Source organism: Aedes albopictus, chromosome 3 (genome assembly GCF_035046485.1).
Source record: "Aedes albopictus strain Foshan chromosome 3, AalbF5, whole genome shotgun sequence".
Lineage (NCBI taxonomy): Eukaryota > Metazoa > Arthropoda > Insecta > Diptera > Culicidae > Aedes > Aedes albopictus.
Window position 1 is genome coordinate 139,904,368 of NC_085138.1, and position 24,762 is coordinate 139,929,129.

Consider the following 24,762-nt stretch of genomic DNA (forward strand, 5'->3'; position numbering starts at 1 on the left):
TTATATGTAGAATTTAGTAAAAAATCAATGTTTTGATATCAAAATTCTATGTAATATATTCCACAAGCCTTCTCTCATCATGTTCATACTCCTAAGATTTAAATCTGTGATTATTTTTTTAGATTTGATGTGTTTTTAGGGCATTATCAAAGTTACCCCAAAATGAAAATCTGATTTTCGGTTTTATGAAAAACTAAAAGTTATCCAAAATATTTCAGATTGTCGAATCTTTTAATTGCAATTGATAACTGATACCCCAGTACTTGTTTTAAAAATATAAAACTCAGGGAAATACTGTTACATGTAAAAATATTGAGAAAATTCGCTGAAAAACTATCAAAGTTACCCCATTTTACGGTACCTAAATGCCTGTTCGAAGAAAGTGAAGCATAACAAGTCTATTATGCGGTGGAGCATATTGATGTTTCTCTTCGATCGGCACCTCTCTGTAGACAGATTTTTTTTCCTTCATCTGGATTATTTAGTTGAAGGTTGATTGTGACTAATGCTTTGCGGAGCCGATTTTTTTTGTATTTTGTATACAAGATGATTACTAGTACCTACAATGGTTGGTATGGAATGGGTGCAGGCGCAAAATACTCTTTTTTACTTGAGACAAAGCCTGTTCCTCAACTTGTTCTATACACTCCCGATCAAAAGTTTGGGGTCACCCCTCATAAACATGTCATTTTTATAGGCCCATATCTCCGCCAATTTGCATCCGATTTCAAAACCCTAGGTTTCATTCAAAAGATAGTAAGTCAAAGAAACTTTGAACATGATTGAAAAGAAACTTTTTCAAAAAAATGTGTATGTAAACTTAACCCAAAGTTGCCAAATTTTCTAAAAAATAAACTTACAGTAGTGTCGCTGGAAATTGGGTCGACCAAATTTTAAGATGAGAGCGGTAATATAACCCATTTTTTATAAGCTTTCAACTGCTTTTTACAGATCTTAGCTAAAAAATCTAGAAAAAAAAGTTATTATGTAAATTAACTCTTCATGTCATCGACCAAAAGTTTGGGGTCACCCCTCAATATGACGTATCGGCCAAAAGTTTGGGGTCACTATCGTAAAACATGGAAAAGTGATTTGGTGATATCTTCGTCATCTATAGTTCAATATTAGTTCTTTTTGGCTCATTTCAAAGATAATTAACTACATTTACGTTTGCTATCTTTAACTTAACGTATTTAACGATTTTTGTATATAAAAATGTTATGTAAAGTTAACACATTTCACCACACTTGTTGTAGTATGTAAATTTCAACAATTATGTGTGGTTCAATGTCTATGCAGTAAGTATCATTCATTTTGTTTCAAATAAGCCAAGAAGAATTAAAATTGAATGAAAGATGACAAAGATATCAACAAATCACTTTTCCATGTTTTACGATAGTGATCCCAAACTTTTGGCCGATACATCATTTTGAGGGGTGACCCCAAACTTTTGGTCGATGGCATCAAGGATTAATTTACTTAATAACTTTTTTCTAGATTTTTTAGCTAAGTTCTGTAAAAAGCAGTTGAGAGCAAGGGCGTAGCCAGCTTTTCGGCCAGGGGGGGCGAGCATCCTTACACTGAAAACCACTTTGCAGTAACAAGGAGTTCAAATACTTAAAAATAAAAGTGATGTATGAAGTATGAATGTTTCAATGGAAGAATCAAATATGATTATAATCCTGAGGAATTCCTCAAGATATTGCTTCAGGAATATCTTAACAAATGCCATCATGAATTTGAATTTATCCAGCAGTTTCCCCAGAAATTTCTTTAATATTTCTCCAGGTTATTGAAATGTAGATATTCCAGCAGAAATTACCTTCGGAAAACTTGCAGTAATTCCGTTGGGAATACCTTCAGAAATTACTTCAATAATTCCTCCAGAAGTTTTATTACGAATTTCACCATGCATTCTTTTGAAAATTTCCTCAGTAATTCTTTACAAATATCATTCTTAATTCCACCAGAAATCCGTTCGAGAAGCTCCAGAAAATACTTTAAGAATTTCTCCGGGAATTCTTTCAAAAATTCCAATCAACCTAAGATTTCTTTCCTTGGAGAATACCTTAAGAAATTTGTGGAGAAATTTCTTCGAAAAATCCTTTAATGAATTCCTTCGGAATTACCGGAAAAATTTCTTTGAAAATTTCTAATGGAATTCCTTCAGAAATTCCTGGAGGAATATCTTTGGAAGTTGCTAGAGGAATGCATTCGGAAATTTTTAAAGGAATCAATTTAAAATAATTTCAGGAATTTATTTCGAAAATCCTTGAGGAATTCCACCGAAAATTCCTTGACAAATTCTTCAGAAATTTCTTGAGGAATTTCTTCATTTCTAAAGCTCCTTGAGAAATTCCATAAGACAATCCTTCGAGATTTCTTCTACGATTTCCTTTAGAAGATTCTTCGGGAATTGCTTGGGGAATTTCTTTGAAATAGATTTAGAATATTTCTTGAGGAACTCCTTCGGAGTTTTCGTGAAGAATTCTTTCGAAAATTCCTTGAGAAATACCTTCAAAAATACTTGGAGGAATTCATCCGGAAATTTCTGTGAGAATTCCTTCCCAAATTCCTGAAGCAATTCTTTCGAAAATATTGAAAAAAATTCCACTAAAAAATCTCATGAGATATGCCATCTGAAGTTCCATAAGGAATTTCTTTACAAATCTTTCAATCTTTCGGAAATTCCTGAAGAAATGCTTTTTGTGATTATTTTATTTCCTAGAGGAACTCATTCGGAAATCCTTTGTAGAATTCTTCGTAAAATTATTTTAAAAATGCCTTGATAAGGAAAATTCGGAAATTGTTAAAGGAGTTCGTTTGAAATTTTTTTTGACATATGTCTGAAATGTCTTATGAAATACCTTCGGAAATTTCGTGAGAAATTGTTTGATAAGTTCGTTGAGGAATTTTTTCGTTTTTTTTTTTAATCTTTACGAAATTCCTCAAGGAATTCCAGCGAAAGATCCTTGAGAAGTGTCTTCGGAAATTCCTTCAAAAATGTATTGCGGAACTCCTACGAAAATTTGAGAAACTTCTTCAAACATTCCTTCAGAAACACGTTTGGGGATTATGTGAGAAAATCCTAAGGAAATTTTTTTAAGACAACCGTCAAAATTTTTTGGAGGAATTCATTCGGAAATTTTTGGAGGTATTTCAAGGCAAATCCATAAGAAATTTCTTTGGAAATTTCGGGAGGGATTTCTTTGGAAATTCGTAGAGGAATTCCTTTGGAAATTCAGGAGAAAATCCTTTGAAAATTCCAGGAGAAATTCCTTTGAAAATTCCTGGAGGAATTCCTACGGAAATTCCTGGACAAACTCCTCCGGAAACTCATGGAGGAATTCTTCGGGAAAATCCTGGAGGAATTCCCTCGAAAATTCGTGGAAGAATTCCTTCGAGAATTCGTGGAGGATTTCCTTCGGGGATTCCTTGAGGAATTTCTTCGGAAATTCCTGGAGAAATTCCTTCCTGAAATTTCTGGGGGAATTCCTTCGGAAATTCATGGAGGAGTTCCTTCAGAAAATCCTTGAGCGATTCCTTCGCAAAAGTACTGGAGGAATTCCTTCTGAAATTTATGGAGGAACTTTTTCGGAAATTCGTGAAGGAATTCCTGGAGAAATTCTTTCGAAAATTCCTGGTTGAATTCCCTCGGACATTCATGAAACAATTCATTCGGAAATTCCGGCAGGAAATCCTTTGAAAATTCCAGGTGAAATTCCTTTGAAAATCCCTGGAGGAATTCAACCGAAAATTACAGCAGGAATTCCCTCGGAAATTCCAGGAGGAATTCCTTCGAAAATTGCTGGAAGATATCCGTCGGAAATTCCTGAAGGAATTCCTTCGGAAATTTATGAAGGAATTCCTTCGGAAATTCCAGGAGGAATTCCTTCGGAAATTCCAGGAGGAATTCCTTCGGGAATTGCAAAAGGAATTTCTTTGAAAATTCCTGGAGGATCTCCTTCGGAAATTCCTGGAGGATTTCCTTCGGAAATTTCTGAAGAAACTCATCCGGAAATTCATGGAGGAATTTCTCAGGAAATTCCTGGAGGAATTCCTTTGAAAATTCGTGGAGCAATTTCTTCAGAAATTCGTGAATGAATTCTTTCGGAAAGTTTCTGGAGCAGTTCCTTTGGAAATTCATGGAGGAACTCCTTCGGGAAATGCTTTAGGATTTCCTTCGCAAAATTCCTGGAGGAATTCCTTCGGAAATTCATGAAGGAATTCCTTCGGTACTTTCTGGAGGAATTCCACCGGAAATTCCTCGAGAATTTCTTCGGAAATTCGTGGAGGGATTCCGTCGAAAAATTTCTGGAGGAATTCCTTTGGAAATTCATGTAGGAATTCCTTCGGAAAATTCTTTAGAAATTCCTTCGTAAAATTCCTGGAGGAATTCATTCGGGAATTCATGGAGGAATTCCTTCGGACATTCATGGAGGAATTCCTTCGGAAATTCCAGGAGGACATTCTTTAAAAATTCCAAGAGGAATTCCTTTGAAAATTTCTAGAAGAATTTCTTCGGATATTCTTGGAGGAATTCCTCCGGAAATTCCTCGAGGAATTTCTTCGGAAATTCGTAGAGGAATTCCGTCGGAAAATTTCTGGAGGAATTCCTTCGGAAATTCATGGAGGCATTCCTTCGGAAAAAAACCATTAGAAATTCCTTGGCTAAATTACTTGAGGGATTTTTTCGGCAATTCAAGGAGGAATTCCCTTGAAAACTCCTGGAAGTATTCCTTCCGAAATTCCAGAAATTTGTGGAGGATTTTTTCCGAAATTTCCTGGAGGAATTTCTCCGGAAGTTCCTGGAAGATTCCCTTGGAAATTCCTGGAGGAATTGCCACGAAAATTCCTGGAAGAATTCTCTCGGAAATACATGGAGGAATTCATTCGGAAAATTTTGAAGGAATTGCTTCGCAAAATTCCTGGTGAAATTACATCAGAAATTCATGGAGAAATTCCTTTGGATATTTCCAAAGGAATTTCTCCAGGAATTTCCGACAGAATTTCTCCTGGAATTTCTGAAGGAATTCTTCCTGGAATTTCCAAAAAAAATCCTTCAGGAATTTCCAAAAGAGTTTCCAATGGAATTCCTCCGGGAATTTTTAAAGAAATTACTCCAAGAATTTCCGAAGGAATCCCTCCAGGAATTTCTGAAATAATTGCTCCACGAATTTCAGAAGGAATGCATCCAAGAGATTCCGGAGGGACTTCTCCGGGAATTTCCGAAGAAATTCTCCTAAGAATTCCCGAAAGAATTCCTGCAGGAATTTACAAAGGAATTCCTCCATGAATCTTCAAACGAATTCGTCCAGCAATTTCCGAAGGAATTCCTCCAGGAATTTCCTAAGGAATTCCTCCAGGTATTTTCGAGGGAATTCCTCTTGGAATTTCCAAAAATAAAATCCAAAAAGACTTTTCGAAAAAAAATTCTCCAGGAATTTCCGACAGAGTTCCTCGAGGAATTTCCGAAGGACTTCTTCCAGTAATTTCCGAAGAAATTGTACCAGCAATTTCCGAAGGAATTCTTCCTGGAATTTCCAAAGGAATTCGTCCAGTAATTTCAGAAGGAATTCCTCCAGGAATCAAAAAAAAAACATTCCTCTAAGAAGTTTAGAATGATTTTTTTCCAGGAATGTCCTAAGGAATTCATCCAAGGATTTTCTCAGGAACTTCTCTATAGATTTCTGAAAGAATTCCTCCAGAAATATCCGGAGGTATTCATCCAAGATTTTTCGAGGGAACTCCTCAAGGAATTTCCGAAGGAATTCTTCCAGGAGTTTGCGAAGGGATTCCTCCAAGAATTTTGGAAGGAATTCCTTCTGGAATTTTTCAAGGAATTCCTCCAGGATTTTTTGAAGGAATTGCTTCAGGAATTTCCGAAGCAATTCCTCCCGGAATTTCCGAAAGAATGCCTCCAGGAATTCCTAAAGAAATTCCTTCTGGAATAACCGAATGAATTCCTCCAGGAATCTCCAAAGGAATTCGTCCAACAATTTCCGAAGGAATTCCTCCCGGAATTTCTGAAAGAATTCCTCCAGAAATTTCCGAAAGTATTCATCCAAGATTTTTCGAAGGACCTCGCCAAGGAATTTTCGATGGAATTCCTCCAGTAATTTCCGAACGAAGTCCTTCAGGAATTTCCGATGGAATTTCTCCAGAAATTTCCGAAGGAATTCTTCCAGGATTTTGCGAAGGGGTTCCTCCAAGAATTTTGGAAGGAATTCCTCCAGGAATTTCCAATGGATCTCGTCCAGCGATTTCCGATGGAATTCCTTCTGGAATTTCCGAAAGAATTCCTCCAGGAATTCCTAAAGGAATTTCTCCTGGAATTTCCGAATGAATTCCTCCGGGAATCTCCAAAAGAATTCGTCCAGCAATTTCCGAAGGAATTTCTCCTGAAATTTCTGAAAGAATTCCTCCAGGATTTTTTTTAAGGAATTCCTAATGGATATTCCGAAGGAATTCCTCCCGGAATTTCCGAAAGAATTCCTTCAGGATTTACCGAAGGAATTCTGCTAGGAATTTCCTACGGTATTCCTCCAGGAATTTCAAAAAAAAAAATCTAAAAAAAATTTCCGAAAAAAATCCTCCAGGAATTTCCAATAGAATTCGTCCAGCAATTTCCGAAGGAATTCCTCCAGTAATTGCCGAAGAAATTATTGCAGGAATTTCCGAAGGAATTACTCCTGGAATTTCCAATGAAATTCGTCCAGCAATTTCCGAAGGAATTCCTCCCGGAATTTCCGAAAGAATTCCTCCAGGAGTTCCCAAAGGAATTCCTCCTGGAATTCCAAAGGAAATCGTCCTGCAATTTCCGAAGGTATTCCTCCCGAAATTTCTGAAAGAATTCCACCAGGAATTTCCGAAGGAATTCCTCCTGGAATTTCCGAAGGAATTCCTCCTGGAATTTCCGAAGGAATTCCTCCAAAAATCCAAAAAGTATTTCCGAAAAAAAATCCTCCACGAGTTTCCGAAGGAATTCCTCCAGGAATTTTCAATGACATTCGTCCAGCAATTTCTGAAGGAATTCCTCCAGGAATTTCCAGAAGCATTCCTCCAGAAAGTTTGGAATTATTTTGTCCAGGAATTTCGTAAGGAATTCACCTAAGGATTTCCTCACGAATTTATCTATGGATTTCTGAAAGAATTCCTCCAAGAGTCTCCGAAGGTATTCATCCAAGATTTTCCCAAGGAATTTTCGAAGGAATTTCTCCAGGAATTTCCGAAGGAATTGCTCCGGGAATTTCCGAAGGAATTGTTTCAGGAATTTTCTAAGGAATTCCTTCAGGAATTTCCGATGGAATTCTTCCAGGAATTTGCGAAGGGATTCCTCCAGGAATTTTGGATAGAATTCCTTCAGGAATTTCCAAATGAAGTCCTCTAGGTATTTCCGAAGGAATACCCTCAGGAATTTTCGAAGATATTTCCGAAAGAATACCCTCAGGAATTTTCGAAGTATTTCCGAAAAAAATCCTCCAAGAATTTCCGAAGGAATTCCTGCATACATTAAAAAAAAATCGAGGACGCAGGATAATTTTATTTTTACTAGTCAAAAACAGCTCAGATCATTTAAGTTTTTCGGTTAAGTTAGAATATAGTTGCTCGGTCAGGGGGGGGCCACGGCCCCCCCCTGCCCCCCCCTGGCTACGCCCTTGGTTGAGAGCCAATAGAAAATGGGTCATATTACCGCTCTCATCTTAAAATTTGGTCGACCGAATTTCCAGCGACACTGCCGTAAGTTTATATTCATTTTTTAGAAAATTTGGCAACTTTGGGTTAAGTTTACATACATTTTTTTTTTTGAAAAAGTTTCTTTAAATCATGTTCAAAGTTTCTTTGACTTATTATTTGAATGAGACCTAGGGTTTTGAAATCGGACGCAAATTGGCGAAGATATGGCCCTAAAAAATATGACATGTTTTTGAAGGGGTGACCTCAAACTTTTGATCGGGAGTGTAAGTGCTTTCATAGTTAATAACTATAATACTTCTGTGTTACCTATTGGCGTAGCTAGACTGGAAGCCCGGGGACCCTGGGAGAAAGAGTCTTCTCTGGGTGAATTCCTGTAAAAAATTCTTGAAGAAATATCTGAAAGCGCTTCTAGCATGTCAGTACCTATATGTTTAAAGTAAGCCACAGTGACTGTAGAAGAATAACGGAATATATTCCTGAAAGAATTGCTGGACGAATAGCTGAAGACACTCCTTTGCAGGAGCTGCGGGGGTATTCTGGAAGGAACTCATGGATGTATTCCTGAATAAATATGTGGATGAACTCGTTGAACTCATTGAAGATTTCTTCAAAATAATTGTGATAGAATTCCAGGATAACTTATTGGAGAATTTCCTCTAAAATTATTTCAAAGTATTCCAATACAAATCTGTGGAGGATTTCCTCTATAAATCCATCAAATAATTCAAAAAATCTTCAAGTCATTCTGGAAAAATTGTAGGATAAAGCCATGGAAAAGATGATAAGCGAATGCCTGAAATTTCTGAACGAGCCCTTGAATGAATTTTTGAAAAGATCCAGAGAGGAATATCTGAAGAAATTGCTACAAGAATTCCTGGAACTCCTAGAGCAATCCCTAGAGGAATTCCTGCAGGTATTCCTGGAGGAATTTCTGAAAGTATACCTGAAGAAATCCCTGGAGGAATCCTTAGAGCAAATATAGGAGAAATCCTTAGAGAAATGTCTGACGAAATCGCTTGAAGGACCCTTGAGGAATTCTTAGACAAATTTGGGAAGAGAAATTATTGAATGAATTTCTGGAAGAATTTATAGCGGAATTCTTGGAGAAATCCCTGGAGGAATTCCTGAAAAAAATCCGGGAAGCAATTCCTAGAGGAATCTCTGGAGCAAATCCTAGAGGAGCTTCTGGACAGATTCCTGGCGGATTCCCTGGAAAAAATACTAGAATTTCTGAAAGTATACCTGAAGCAATTCCTGGAGAAACTACTAGATGGATTCTTAAAGAAATCCCTGAAGGAATTTCTCAAGGAATAATTAGAGGATTCCCTGGATGCATCTCTGGAGAAATTCCTGAACGAATGCCTGGAGTGTTTCCTGGATAAATTTCTAGGAATCCCTGGATGAATTCCTGGAGGATTCCCTGGAGGATGAATCCTTATGGGAGGAATCTCTGGAGAAATTTCTAAAGAAACCTCTTGATAAATTCCAGGAGCAATCCTTAGAGAAATTTTTGGAGAAATTTTTGGGAGAATCCTTGGAGGAATTTCTGGAGGAATCTATGAAGCAATTTCTGGAGAAACCTCAGGCGAAGTGTCTATGGACAAATTCCTGGCGGATCTCCAGGAGGAATTCCTTGAAAAATCCATGGTGTAATTCTTGGGGTACTTCCTAGGAACTGAATGAAATTTTGGAGGAATCTCTAGAAGAATTCTGGGAGGAATCCCTGGAGAAATTTCCGAAGAAATTCCTAGATAAATTCGAATGAAATGAATGAAAGTCTAGAGGAATCTTTAAAAAAAGTTCTGGGAGTAATCCCTGGAGAAATTTCTGAAGAAATTTCTAGAAAAAAATTCGGAAGATATTCCTAGAGAAATTCCTAGAGGAATTCCCAGAGGAATTTCTGGAGAAATTCTAGGGGGAATTCTGGGAGGAATATCTGGTGGAGAATTTCTGGATAAATTCCTGGAGGAAACCCTGAAAGAATTTCCGGAGGAAAAATTCATGGAGGAATTACTAAAGAAATTGCTGTGGCAATTTCCGAAGGTATTCCTAGAGGAATTCCTGGAGAAATTCCTGGGATAATTCCTGGAGGTATTCTAGGTGAAATTCATGGAGGAATACCTGGAATAATTCCTAGATAAATTCTGGAAGCAATTTCTTGGGGAATTTCTGGCGAAATCCCTGGAGGATTTCGGAAGTAATCCTTGTAAGAATCCCTAGAGGTATCTCAGGAGGAATTCATACAGGAATTCCTGGAGGAATTCTTGGAATAATGCCAGTATAAATGGATGATTTCCTAGAGAAATTGCTGCAGTAATTTCTGAAGGTATTCCTGAATTAATTCCTGAAGGAATTTCTGCAGGAATTCCTGGGGCAATTCCTGGTGGAATTATTGAGGATATTCCTGGAGGAGCCCCTGAATGAAATCCTGGAGGGATGCCAGGATGACTCCCTGGAGGTAACCCTATAGAAATCCCTGGGGAAAGTCCTGGAGGAATGCTTGGAGGTTTTTCTAGAAGAATTTCTGGAAGAATTCATAGAGTCATCCCTAGAGGATTCTCTAGATGAACTCCTGTAGGAATGACTGGAGCAACTCCTAGAGACATGCCTGTAAGAATTCCTGGAGGAAACTCTACAGAAATCTCCATGGGAACTCCTGAAAGAATCCCTAGAGAAATCCCTGGAGGATTTTCTTGAAGAAACACTGGAGAACTTTCAGATAGCATTCCTGGGGGAATCCCTGACAGAATTCCTGGAGTAATCCCTGGTGGAATATCTAGAGGAATTCCTTGAGATATCTCCAGAGGAATACCTGGTAGAATCTCTGGAGTAATTTCTAGAGGAATCTCTAGCATAATTTTTAGAGGTATTTCTGTACGAATCCCTGTAGGAATTTTTAGACGAACCCCTGAAGGAATCCTAGAACAATTCCTGAAGGAATTTCTGGAGGAATTCCTGTGGGAATCTCAGGAAGAAATCCAAGGATCAATTTCTGAGAGAATTACAGAAGGAGTTTCTGAAGAAATCCCAGGAAAAAGTATTAAGGAATCGCTGAAATTCTTGAGAAAATCCTGAAGAAATCTTAAAAAAGGTACGTGGAGGAACTCTTGGAGGAATCCCTGTAGCAGTACCTGGAGGAATCTCTGGAGGTGTACCTAAAAAAACCCAGGAGAAATCTCGGAAGCAATACCAAGAGGAATTCCTAGGGAAATCTCTAAACAGTTTCTGGAGGAGTTTCTGACAGAATTTCAGGAGGAATTCATGAAGGAATCCCAAGAGGAGTGCTTGAAGGCATTTTCAAAATAATCTCGGAAGTCGTTCCTGAAAGTATCACAGAAGGAATTCCCGGGTGAACACTTGGAGGAATTCCTGAAGAAACCTCATGAGGAATTCCTTAGGGAATCACAGGAGAGTTTTCTAAGCGAGTTCCTGGAAGAACTTTTCTAGGAATCCCTGCATAAAAAATCTGAAGAAATCCATGTCTGTAGTAGTGTTTAGACGAATTAATGAAGGAATAATTGGGCGGGTTCCTAAAGGTCTTTTTCTAAAAAAAAAATTAAGCAATTCCTGGATTATTTTTAAATACTCTCTAGTAAAATTTTCTGAAAAAAAAACTGGACGGCATTTCTGCAGAAATACTTCGAATAATTCCAGATGGAATCATTGAGGGAAACCCTTGTGGAAACTTTTAGTGGATTTCTAGAAGGAATATATGAAGAAATCCCTGAAGAAATATTTGAACCTGCAGAAATTCCCGCAAAAACAGCACTGGAACAGTCACTAGAGAAACCTCTAGAGATATCCCAGGACAAATCTTCAAAGAAATGTCTGGTGGAATCCATAGATGCATTCTTGATGAAATCTCTGGAGGAATCCACGATGGAATCACTGCAACAAGCTTTAGAGAAATTCCTGGAGGAATTGGTCATACTCAACAAATAGTCTACGGAACTAGGAACAAACCTAAAACAGTAATTTTGATGCCTCAAAACTGCAACATCGATTTGCATATTCACATATCGGGAGACCATGCCACTTAAAAGTCATCTCAAGTCAGCCCCCCCCCTCCTGGCCACCCCCCGGAAAAAAAACCTTGCTACGCCAATGGTGCTAACTATTTTTTTATATAATTTTCATTTGCATCTCATTCAGATATTGCATTCATCAACCTAAATTTAGGTGACGTTCCCATTCATTTGGTGGATACGTGTTTAAACATTTAAACGACGTTTTCACGAGTATGGCAGAGCAATCCCATCAATACAGTCGAGGCGTTATAAATCTGGACATCAATCTTTTCGTAACCTCACAATTTTTCATCCAAAATATGAAACAATAACTTCATCAACCACATCAAAAAGCCAAAACTGGGTCAAACTGCGAACGAACGTAGCAAAATTATTAATGACTTCCTGCGTCACGGTTTGTCCAAGAAGACAATACCGGCGATGCAGCCGGCCAACTCTAGCTCAGCCCTAAAGCCCATATCTCATCTTGAGCGTATTGTATTCAACAGGTGGAGAAATCCTATCCCAGCGCTACGCGGGTCATGCACTGCTGGTGTCGGTGCTGCCGGACTCGGTTTCGATAGTGCTGTCGGCGCCAAGTACCCAGCCCATCGAGGCACGTGTTCCGGGTCGCTACCTGGACAATCGATGGCACACGCTGCAATTTGTGTACCAATTGGGGGCGCTGTACTGCATCATCGATAAGCAGTCCATGACTATCGCCAACCAAACCCACAATGCTCAGCTGATCCTGGATCAAGAGATCAAGAACGAAGCGGCCGTTCTGATCTTGGGCAAACAGTACTCGGGCTGTTTGCTGCATGGGCCTGGACTGGTGTTCAACTCCAGCGCCATGAACGCCGAAGCGGTGGTGTTCGGCCCGTGTCCTTTGGCACCGGGACTTTGTGCAGATCATGACATTCTGACCGGAGTGCCACCGGACTATTGTTCCCATGATCCTTGCATGCAACATGGGACGTGTATTTCAAGGTCCGACGGATACGAATGTCACTGCACTGCCAGGTTCAAGGGTAAGAACTGTGAGGTTGATACAGGACCGCCGTGCCAATCGTATCCTTGTCAGCATGGTGCCACTTGTACAGAAGACTCCAAGGGGGACTACAAATGCACGTGTGCTCCTGGCTATACTGGGACGTTCTGTGAAACGGAACTGAGCGTTCATCCACTGTGCGAGAAGAACCCATGCATCAACAACGGGACATGCCGGGTTCCTCCAGGAACAAACTCCTACGAATGTGAATGTCTGAAGGGATTCATCGGAACGAGGTGCGAGATCAACTGGGACGATTGTAAGCCCAATTTATGTCTGAATGGAGGACGATGCGTCGATGGAGTAGATGCATTCACTTGCGACTGCAAAGGTACAGGATACGGAGGAACTCTGTGCCAAAACAATATAGATGAGTGCCTTATCAACCCTTGCCTGAACGGAGGAACCTGCTTCGACACATACGGATCTTACCTGTGCGAGTGTCCTACGGGTTTCACCGGTGCCAACTGCCAGCTGAGTATCAACGAATGTAAGTCCCAACCCTGTCAGCACGGTGGAACATGCATCGACACTCAGGAAGGCTTCGAATGCCGCTGCCTACCTGGCTACGCTGGACTGTATTGTGAACTAGAGCCTGGCTGCGGCCAGTGTCCCACCGATTCGGACTGCATCGCTGGGCGATGTGTTTGCAAACCAGGTACTACGGGTAAGTTCTTACTATCAACGCTTCAGATCCTAACTCAATTAATCACCCTGCTTAGTTCGTACGTGCTTCCTCTGTATCCGCATACACACTTCCTTCTAACCAATCAATTTTGGCCAATCCATTCCTAAACGCGCAACACGTAACACCCTGACTAATTACAAGGGTGGGTCATTGTCGTTGAATTTGGTTGACGACAGTAAAAACACAATGACACATCCAACTAACCGCACCCACACACACACACACATCGCACGAAATTCAAAATTTTACCCATCACCACTATCAACAAAATTCGATTCTTTCGTAGGCTCGGCTGGCCACTGCATTGAGCAGCACGCCGCCGGCACTAGCTCGAACGCCCAAAAAACGGCCCCCAATGCATGTTCAGAGTATTGCTTCAACGGCGCCAGTTGCGCCTCCGCCGCCGGCCTTCGGATCGCTAGTGCCAACAGCAGAAATTTCACTTGCATTTGCGCTACCGGATTCACAGGTTGGAATTAACTTGTCACCGAGTTCTTTTTACAAATAAACTGCAATATCCTATAAGGTAAACCGCCCGAGCAAGATCTTGACTAACACGCCCGTATCCTTCTCAGGTTCCCGCTGCGAATCGCCGATTGCTCTGCCCTATTCGGATGAATGCAACTGCCTGAACGGAGGCAGCTGCACCCCAAACAGCTCCACCTGCATCTGTCCGCAAGGATTCGACGGGCCTCGCTGTGAACTGACAGCAGTCTGCACGCCGTCCAACTGCCAGGAACCTTACCGGTGTATCGCCGGAAAGTGCCAGTGTCCCGATAACACAAACTGCGATAACGTGTGTGCTCCGAACCCATGTCTCCACAACGGATCCTGTTACCCGCAGGGCCAAGACTACGTCTGCAAGTGTCCTCCCGGGTTCGAGGGCAAACGATGTGAAAACGACATCGATGAGTGCAAAACGAAGGACAAGATCTGCGTGAACGGTATCTGCCAGAATACGCCCGGGTCGTTCAGGTGCTTCTGCACCCCGGGTTATACCGGGTTGAATTGTGATCTGGATGTGGACGAGTGTTTGAGTCATCCGTGCAAGAACAATGCCCAGTGTGTGAACAAGGAAAACGATTTCGAGTGTATATGTCCGCCGGGATATAGTGGGAAGGACTGCAGTACCGATATTGATGAGTGCGAGAGCAATCCATGTACGAAGGGTTCGACGTGTCGTGATCGGGTGGCGAACTTCACGTGCGTGTGTATTCCGGGAATGACGGGACGACTGTGCGAGATCGATATCGACGATTGTGAGGTGAGTTATACAGCAAAAAAATATGAAAATTAAACAGCACGTAAATTGAAGATTCAACACACCCTAAGAATCCGAGTTCGATTCTCGCTCGGTATTCAATTTTAATTATCATTTTCTAACAGTCACCTGCGTTATAGTTTTAAGGTCGCACACAAATTTGAGCGTTGATAGTGGTATCTAGTTCGCGAGAAAAAGTCTTGCTCCTGGATATTTGAGGTGGGGCTAATGTGCATCCAGAAAGTTTCCAGAGAACTCAAAAAATGGGGTTCCAAGGGGCTTCAGGGGCGTTTCTCAGGGGGTTGCTTCAGGGGATTTCAGCAGCTTTTTTGAAGCAGATTTTTTTTTGAGAATTATTTCTACATATTTCTGTGGTTTTGGTGCTCAACATCATAAAAGGGTAGAGTATGATACAGAATATTTTTTCTGGATATCTTATGCCATTCAAACTGTTTTTAAGTTTAGATCCTGGAGTGTACGGGTGTAGCAGTAACTTGTCTCATTATGCAAAGCTACGATTTGTATTCTATCATGTCCAGTGAGTCTTCTGAAAGTTCAGTAGACAGTATCAGATCAGTCGGGATATCCTAAAGTCTACGGGTGTAGCAGTAAGTAACTTATTCCATTATACAAAGCTAAGACTGTTGTATTCCATCATGTCCAGTAAGTCTTCTGAAAGTTTAATAGACCGTATCAGGTCAGTTGGGACATCCTAGGTCTACGGTAACTTTTTTCATTAATGTAATCTGTTATGTCCAGCAAATCTTCAATGAACATCATCCGATCAGCTGGGCTCATCCAAACTATTATGATGTTTAAAATCTAGCATCTACAGAAATTGAAGTTTCTGTTTAGGCTATAATAGAGTTATGTTGTATAATCTATTATACTTACTCGAACTAACAGAATACAATCTAATACTATGACATATCTTCGGGATATTCAGAATAGTACCTGCAATATATTACATGGAGTCTACAGCCGTAATATTTTTTTTTCTTTGCTGTTTTGAGTTGGACAACATTACCAATTGTAATGATTGTATCTATTTCCTTAATTTAGCGTGAATAACAATTATAGTAAAACTGAAACAACAATACGTATAAATACTTCACCACAACACTCGGTTCGTGGCTACAGTCCTTATCCTCAGTCGCGTCCTACATTTGCCTTCAGATTTGTGCTCGAGATGTGGTTTCGTAATATCTTAACCTTAACTGAAAGTTCTTAGTTGTAGCGAAATTTAGTAATCCTGAAATATCTCAAAAATGTTTCGGAATGGATCTGAGTTTCACAGAAGTTCACGGATCTGGGTGTGTTAGACTACAGCTAACTAAATTATCGCAAAACTATCATGAAGTGATCCTTGAGAGATAAGAGGTCCATGGATCCTATTTGGTTGTGTAACGTTACTAATTGCAACGAAATCACCTCATGTGACAGTGGTTGTTTTTATCACAGTGGATTATGTAACACTACTTAACGTAGTGGCAAAAGCTATTACACAAGTGTAGACCTGAAGCTATGGTTTCCGAAGTAGTTTGGCTGATCTGGAATATCTCAAAACTATCTTGCAATGGCTCATGAAATGCCAGGGGATTGCAGTTGGATGTGTAATGTTACAGTTCATTGTAAGAATAACTACTATTACTCTCAAGAGCTTTAGGTTGGACCAGTGATTATGCAACGTTACTCAGTATAACAGATATGGCTGCTGTTACTAGTGAAGACCAGATGTTCTGAACTCCAAGATGGATTGACTGACCTGGAATATACCTATAGTGTCTCTAAATTACATTTGAGATTTTGATAGCTTCACGGATCCCAGCAGATTATGCAATGCTATTATTTATAGCGAAAACACATAAAAATATTCACGTAGATGTGAAGGACTTCACTACAGAACAGTCGGAACACCTAGAACATTCCAGAATACAAAACACCTTTTGATATTTTTGACGAAGGTTAAATAAATACATATGAACGTGACCAAATTCAGATTTTAGAGCAACTAGTACGTCAGTTTTAACCAAACTTCATGGTGTTCAGGATGTTCTAGGTTATCAGTAAAGAATTTATACAGCCGTTTCTATGTTGAGGTCATATATGACCCCTCCGGTTCCAAAAAGTTAAGAGCGGTCTGTCAGTATCAATTGGCGTTTTAATGAGATTACGGGGAATTCAGGGACATTTCAATAGTATTAAGAGGGTTCAAGGGCCTTTAAGGGCCTTTAAGGGCAATTCAGGGGATCTCAGAGACCTTTAAAGGGCGTATTTCATAGTTCATTTTAGAGAGTTTCAGAGTGTTTTAGAAACATTAAGAGGACATTCCAAGAGGTTTTAGGGGCGTTTAATAGCATTTCAGGGGCGTTTCAAGGGGTTTTATGGTATCAGGTATCAGGTATCGATCAGGTCGTATCTAAGGTTTCAAAAACACCTTTAAATCAAAGGCGATCTCTGAAAATCCTCTGAAACTTCCTGAAATGCCTCCAAAATTCCTCTGAAACCCCCTCGGACCCCAGTAACGCCTCTGAATCCCGCCGAAAATGAACTGCGACTTCCTTAATTGCCTCCAAAATCCCCTTTAAACCCCCTCGGTCCCCATGTAACGCACCTAAGACACTCCGAAACCCCCGAAAACTCCACCGTAACACTTCTATAATCCCGCCAAAGATGCTCTGAAATGTCCTGAATTGTGTTCAAAATCCTTTTAAATCCTTAGACCCCATGTAACGCATCTGAGACCCTCATAAACCCCCAAAAACTCCTCCGCAACAGGGGCGTTTAATTTCGTTTCAATGATACACTTTCATGCAACATTTGAATGAGTCACTTTATCTGTTTGACACACTATTCGAGTCTTTCTTTTCGATTCGGAAAACGTTCTCATTCATCGTAGCACTTGGTAGTCTCTCTTCGGGGTGGCGTTGCTTGTGCTTCACTCGGCAGAGCAGTAGTGCCTCACTCTTGTGCGTTAGTCTCTCAATGGTTACGGGCACCGGTTAATTGGATTTAAGCGGTCGAACTTGTGTTCCTTTTTCATAAAACATAATGATCATTCTATTGGCGTACACCACTATTTGAAAAATTGTTTTAAATAGTGTTTTTAGCACATTGAAATTTTTCAATGACCCACAATTGAAACGAAAATCCAAAGTGTTTCACTTCAATTTTCAAACACACTTGTTTCAGTAGCAATAATAAACGAGACTTCCTGAAATGCCTTGGAAACACCCTTTAAGACCCACTTGGACCCCATGTAACGCACGTGAGACCCTCGGAAACCGCCGGATACGTACCTGTAACGCATCCAAAACCCATCGAAAATCCTCTGAAACTCTGCAATGCTTTCGAAAACTCCCTCAAGCCCCCGAAACCCCCCGGAGATCTCCTGGTACCCCACTGAAACCCCTTGTTTTTTTTTCCTTCTAAACCATAGGAGGATAATCTGCTCAATAGACACCCTAACAGAAGGTTAGGGTAGTGTAGGTCTGACAGGCCGTCTTCTACAACAAAAGTAAAATCCAGGACTACTCTCTCCTCGACCCACTAAAACACATTCCTATGGTCGCCAAACCCTACGTCTCTCCGGAACCACCAAGAAGGTATCGCTTCAGAGAGGGGCTAGTGCACATCGCACCCACAAGGTTAGCTGCGTAGCCTGCAGCAACGAACATCGATGACTCGCTTTGGAGAGTCCATCACGGTAGCATGCTGGCGCTGAAACCCCTTTGGAATCCTTGTGGCATGTCCCGTTTTGATATTCGCATCTAGCCAGCTAATTACCATGTTTCAAGTAATCAGCTTCTGCCACGACGCGTCGTCTCCCAATCAGGTGCAATGGAATTAATAAACCCCAAGACCTTCCCAGGTTCTGAAGACCGGATCTCACTGGGTTGCAAGCAACCACTATTTAGAAATCTTTGCCTGCACATGTATAAAGCACCACAACTGCAAAGCAGATGTTCCGAGGTTTCACGTTCCGTATTACAGAAACGACAGATATCACTCTGAATATGGCCAATATTTTTCAAGTGATATCTGCTCGGGCAGTGTCCAGTTACTAGGCCAGTGTAAGTACATAGAGCTCTCTTGTTGAGCTCTAAGATCTTTTTGGTTTTATAAGCATTTGGTGTTATAAATCGTTTAGACTGATTGCAATTTTTGACATCCATCCAATTGGATATCACCCTCTGCTCAGCCCAGCATTTCAGGTCCATTTTAATTGTACAGTTTGATATACCGCAGAATGGTTCTGCACCAACAAATTGTAAATTGGAACCACTTTTAGCAAGCTCGTCTGCCATTTCATTCCCTTCAATGCCGCAGTGACCTGGAACCTCCCTTTACTCTCCCCTATAAACACCCCTGGCCAATGTTACAATAGTTATTGTCATTATTGAATTTCCTTTGTGCACAATATTGGTTCTAAATTAGCTTTCCCTCTTTTTCTGCAAGGCATAAAAAAGTTCACAAATTGAAAGTCCATAAAAATAAAAAATTTTTATTTGTATTTACGAGATTTTTAGCCCTAGGCTAGTTCATCTCGGGACCCACGCTTTACTTCCCTTCCGAAGGAAGAACTCACATTTAGCGAGTTTGTCGGGAGTGGGATTCGATCCCAGGTCCTCGGCGTAGTCAAGTATTCTAACCATCGCACCAGGTCCACTCCTCAAGCATAAAAAGTGTGAAGAATTAGCCTAAGTAAAAATTAACAAATGAAAAAAAACATGCATAAAAAGAGGTTTTAGTATACTTCGGTGCTTTATTTGAGAATTCTTTCCATAATTTGCAAAGAAAATCTTTCAGAAATTCCTTTCTCTTCCTTTCCTTTCTTCTTCGAAAATTTCATGTGCTTTTTTGGAAATTTCTCTGGAAATTTTTTTATTTGTGAATTTCTTCGACTATTCCTTTAGAAATTCCTAGAAAATTTCTTGGGAAATTTAGAAATTCTCATTTGGGCCTGCTCAAAGAATTTACAGAAGATTTTTCATTTCCGAAAGAATAGCCGAAGAAACTCTAAAAGGGAATTGCCGCATCATTTTGCAAAGGAATTCTCGAAAGGATCCTCAAAGTTAAACCCGAAAAACTTTGTTATAAAATATCATCAAAATTACCTTAGAAGATTCCAAAAGAGTTGTCAAAGTAATTCATATTTATAAGAATTGCCAAAGAGATCCCAAAAGAAATTATGAAAGTTGACCAAATCCAATCGCAAAATAAATTGCCGAACTATATTCCAAAGGAGTTGCCAAAGAAATTTGCATAAACATTTCCGCAAGTATTTCCGACAGAACTCTCAAAGAATATGCCTAACCTGTTTCGGAGGGAATTGCCAAAATAATTGCTTGAGAAGTTTCCTCAGGAATTACCGAACGATGATCATGCCATGCCAGAGAAATTCTTAAAGGAACTGTTGGAAAAAAAACATCAAAGGAATTTCTGAAATAATGCCCAAAATAATTAAAAAATAATTGTCGAACATTTTTTTTTCAAAGGAAATCCCAAAGGAAATCTTTAAGAAATTAGTCTAAGAAACTGCCAAAGTTATATTTGAAGGGGTCTTCAAAAAATTTGTTTTCAAGCGTTTCAAGGGTTACGTGGAATTTCCAGGGGGTTTTGAAGGGTTCCAGGGATTTTCATGGGGCGTTCCAGGGGTATTCAAGGAGTTTCAGGGGTGTTTCAGAGTGTTTCAAATGCATTACAGGTGGCTTTGGGGTCTTTAAGAATTTTATGGAGGTTTTCAAAGCTTTTCAGGGGCGTTACAGACCGTTCCAGAGAGTTTTTGAAGACTTTCACGAGCGTTCTAAAGGATTTCCGCGGCGTTCCAGGGCCTTCAGGAGTGTTCCAAGGAGTTGCATTGGTTCAGAGGTGTTCCAAGCGGTTTCTGAGTTGTTTTCAAGGGCGTTTCAGAGGATTTCAGAGGCGTTTCAAAGGGTTTCAGAGATATTCCATGCCGTTTCAGTGGTATTCCAGGTGATTTCAATTGCGTTCCCGGTGTATTCCCGGGTTTTTTAAGGTTCAGACTGTAAAGTTTTTATAAACTGCGATCAGTCACAATCAATATTGTTCCAAGGGACATGCCAGTGTTGGGTGTTCCAGTGAATTTCAGGAACGTTCCAGGGTTTGTGAAGTGTGAAGTGGTGTGATAGCGTTCCAGGTATGTTTCTGGGAATTCAGTGTGTTCCTGGAGTTCTCCAGGAGTTTAAGAAAGGTCAAAGTCGTTCCGAAGGGTTTCAAGCACGCTCAGAAAAGTTCCAAAGATGTCTGAGGGGTCCGGGAGGTTTCAGGAGCATGCCAGAGATGTTCTAGGGTTCTCAGGGGGTTGCATGACGTTCCAGAGAATTTCAGAAGATTTCGATATTTCATGATATTCCAGGTGATTTCAGTGGCATTCCAGGTGTGTTCCAGAGGGTTTCAAGGCTGTTCTAGGGGGCTTCAGGGGCGTTTCAGAGGTATTCATGTGGATTTCAGGAGCGTTCCAGGAGTTTTCCAGAGGTAGTTTGATAGCGTTCCAGGAATGTCCCGGGGGCTTCCGCGTATTCCAGGAGAATTCTTGGGAATCTCAAGAAGTTTAAAAAGGGCCAAGGACCTTCACATGGGTTTCAAGCGCTTTCAGAAAAGTACCAGGGCGTCTCAGGGGGTCCGGGAGGTTTCAGGAACATTTCAGAAGATTTCGAAGGCGTCTCTTCGGATCGCTCCTGAAATTCCCTGAAAAGCTATGATACGCCTCTGAGACATATCTGAAATTCTGCTGGAAGTCCATGTTATCCTCGAGAATCTACCCCAAACCCTCTGAAACTCCCATGGAATTTAAAAAGTTTAAATCGGACATATTTGAAACAGATAAACTAAAATGTCAACTACCAGTAGTGTGAACCGTTCTATAATTAGCGAGAATCGGTTAACTTTTGGATAAGATAGCTTAAGGAAGCGTTCAACACTTGGGTTCCCGACTTCCAGTACAAATGAGGGGGTTAGAAGCAAAGGGGTGTAAGTGACAAAAAACCCACTTTCGTAAATGAGGTTTAAAGATGTTCACCAATTGTTCATCCCATACAAAATGTATGAAGTTTCAAAATAGACCCAATTTTCAACGATATATTGTATTGTATGCTCAGCTCAAAATCGACAAAACGGTCACTTACACCCATTTGATTCTGGACCCCTCAAATGTTTTAATTTCTCTAATAAAATAGAATTTTAGGGAATTCAAATTCAATGGGAAGTGTAAGAAATGACTGGATCTAGACGATCACTCGATATTTTTTCTACTACAATGGCATTATGCGTGGAAAAGTAAATATAAACGAAAATTCCCATACTAACCGTACAACAATTGGTGAATTACACTAATAGGAGGCAATCAGTGAAGTACTAGATTGAAAGTAGTGAGCTGGATTTTTGTATGGTGAGATGATCAGTTCTCCTTTTCTGCAATGAAATGGTGCAAACAGCGTGGGTTATATGATTTCTTGCCTGATTTGATGCTGTATGAGCAAAAGTTTGGGTAACTGTGTTGTTGTATTATTTATTTCTTGCAACTTCAACAACACAGTTACCCAAACTTTTGCTCAAACAGCATCAAATTAGACAAGGAATCATATAACCCACGCTGTTTGCACCATTTCATTGCAGAAATGGAGAACTGATCATCTCACCATACAAAAATCCAGCTCACTACTTTCAATCTAGTACTTCACTGATTGCCTTCTATTGTGAATCAACAGTTTATTTCAACTCAAGTTCATACCGTTAACACTAACCATACATTCCATTCTCTCTTCCACGCAGTCTGCACCCTGCCAGAACGGAGGTCGCTGTATCGATCAATTGGGAGGCTTCCTGTGCGATTGTAATCAGACTGGCTTTTCGGGATCCTACTGCCAGCACAACATCAACGAGTGCGATTCGAATCCGTGCTCAAATGGAGCCGAATGCGTGGATAAAATAAACGACTATCAGTGCAAGTGTTATCCGGGTTACACGGGGAAAAACTGCGAAGAGGATATCGATGAGTGCGAATCCAATCCGTGCCAACATTCCGGAAAGTGTTTGCAGCGATCGAACGTCACGCTGTACTATTTGCACAACTATTCGAAGAATCTGCCGGCAATTTTCTCGCAACCGTTCTCGTTCGAGAATGCGAGTGGATATGAGTGCATCTGTGTTCCCGGTACGGTGGGTAAGAACTGTGAAATCAATATCAACGAGTGCGACAGCAGTCCATGCAAGAACGGTAACTGTATTGACGGTATCGGTAACTATACGTGCGAGTGCGAGCCAGGTTTTGAAGGGGCGCACTGCGAAACAGACATTGACGAGTGCTTGAAGTACAAACCGTGCGTCCATGGAACGTGTCTAGATGGACGGAACAACTACAACTGTGATTGTGACGAGCTGTGGGGCGGGAAGAATTGTTCGGTGCGACTGACGGGTTGCGTCAACGAACCGTGCTTGAACGGAGGAGGTTGCATACCTTACCTGGAGAATGAGACCCAGCACAAGTTCAACTGTTCGTGTAAGCAAGGTTTCCAGGGAATGACTTGCGATACGGTAACGACAATGTCCCTGGCTGCTAACAGTTTACTGATCGTTAATACTTCTCGAGATGAAGGCTACGATATACAATTAAGATTTAAGACGACATTGCCGAATGGAATCCTAGCATTCGGCAACGGAGCTACCTCATACATTTTGGTTCTTAACAACGGCCGACTGAATCTGCACTCAGCTTTGCTGAATAGATGGGAAGGTGTTTTCATTGGATCGGGGCTGAACGAAAGCAAGTGGCAGAAGGTGTTTGTTGCCATCAATTCGTCTCACTTGGTTCTGTCTGCCAACGAAGAGCAAACGATCTACCCAATCAACTCTTATGAAGGTACAAATGGCAGCAATACTTCCTTCCCAATCACGTATCTGGGAGGTACAACGCCAACCCTTGCTCAACCCTACCTAAAGCACATAGCTGGAGCAGTTTCCAGCTTCGTCGGTTGCATGGAAGATGTTGTGATCAACGGCCAGTGGGTTCTGCCGGGTAGAGAGCAAGAATTCACCACATTGCATAACATCGATACGGGATGTCCGAGAACTCCTCAGTGCGAGCCGAATCCTTGCAACTCAAACGGTCATTGTACCGATTTGTGGCACACGTTCTCCTGTAGCTGTCAGCGACCTCATCTTGGACATACCTGCAAGTACAACATCACGGCGGCAACGTTTGGACATGAAAACACCACACGATCAGCTGTTAAAGTCGTCGTCAGCGATACTGCTCGACGAGCGATACGTTCCGTTTTGGATATTTCAATGTTCATTCGAACACGTCAAGCTGCGGGAACTGTATTCTACCTGGGTAGTGATCCGAACATGAATAGCACACCAGGAGATGACTCCTATGTGGCCGCTTACTTATCTAAAGGAGAACTGTTGGTGCGGATGATCTTCAACGATACCCCCGAAGGGTACACAGTTGGTGGCAACAAGTTAGACAACGGGTATCTGCACTTGATAGAAGTCATCCGGAACGCGACGCTAGTGCAGGTCAAACTAAATGGTACCGAATACTTCCGGAAGACACTTTCCTCATCTGGTCAGCTGAATGCTCAAGTGTTGTACCTTGGTGGACCTCCGCCGTATGCCGACTCGATCTACAGCTTGTACAAAGACGAATCGGAAAAGACACCTTTCAAGGGAGTCATTCAGGACGTTCGAGTTTCCAGCGGGTCTCATGCGATGATCGTCGAGCTGTATCCCTTGAACGAAGAAGGCCTCGTGCTGCCACCTCCCTTCGGAGAAGTTACCTTCGATCGGACCTCGATCCTGGAGGGCGTCGTCACGGATGATCTGTGCCGAACTCAACCCTGCAAGCACGATGCCATATGTGCCAACACGTGGAACGATTTCGTGTAAGTAGCCTGTTGTGATTACCCCTAGTATCTTTTACTAACATCTACTTCAATATCTATAAATTCGACTTACTAACCTAAGGAACAAATTGTTTCAACTTTTTCTTGCACGCTGGCACTTATCTTCTTTTGCCTAAATCATACGCGTC

General features: G+C 40.9%; 1 protein-coding gene across 3 annotated transcripts in view; it reads left to right on the forward strand.

The window, feature by feature from the left end:
* The window catches only part of LOC109405715 (protein crumbs), a 67,372-nt gene that overhangs the window by 13,961 nt on the left and 28,649 nt on the right, over window positions 1-24,762 (forward strand). The window contains exons 2-5 of one of the 3 annotated variants that reach the window (XM_062856283.1): window positions 12,215-13,414; window positions 13,731-13,913; window positions 14,020-14,708; window positions 22,500-24,613. In XM_062856283.1, the coding sequence (XP_062712267.1) occupies window positions 12,215-13,414; window positions 13,731-13,913; window positions 14,020-14,708; window positions 22,500-24,613 (4,186 nt within the window). Of the gene's footprint in view, window positions 1-12,214; window positions 13,424-13,730; window positions 13,914-14,019; window positions 14,709-22,499; window positions 24,614-24,762 lie in introns of all 3 variants that reach the window. The other 2 variants (XM_062856284.1, XM_062856285.1) reach the window with 2 other exon arrangements.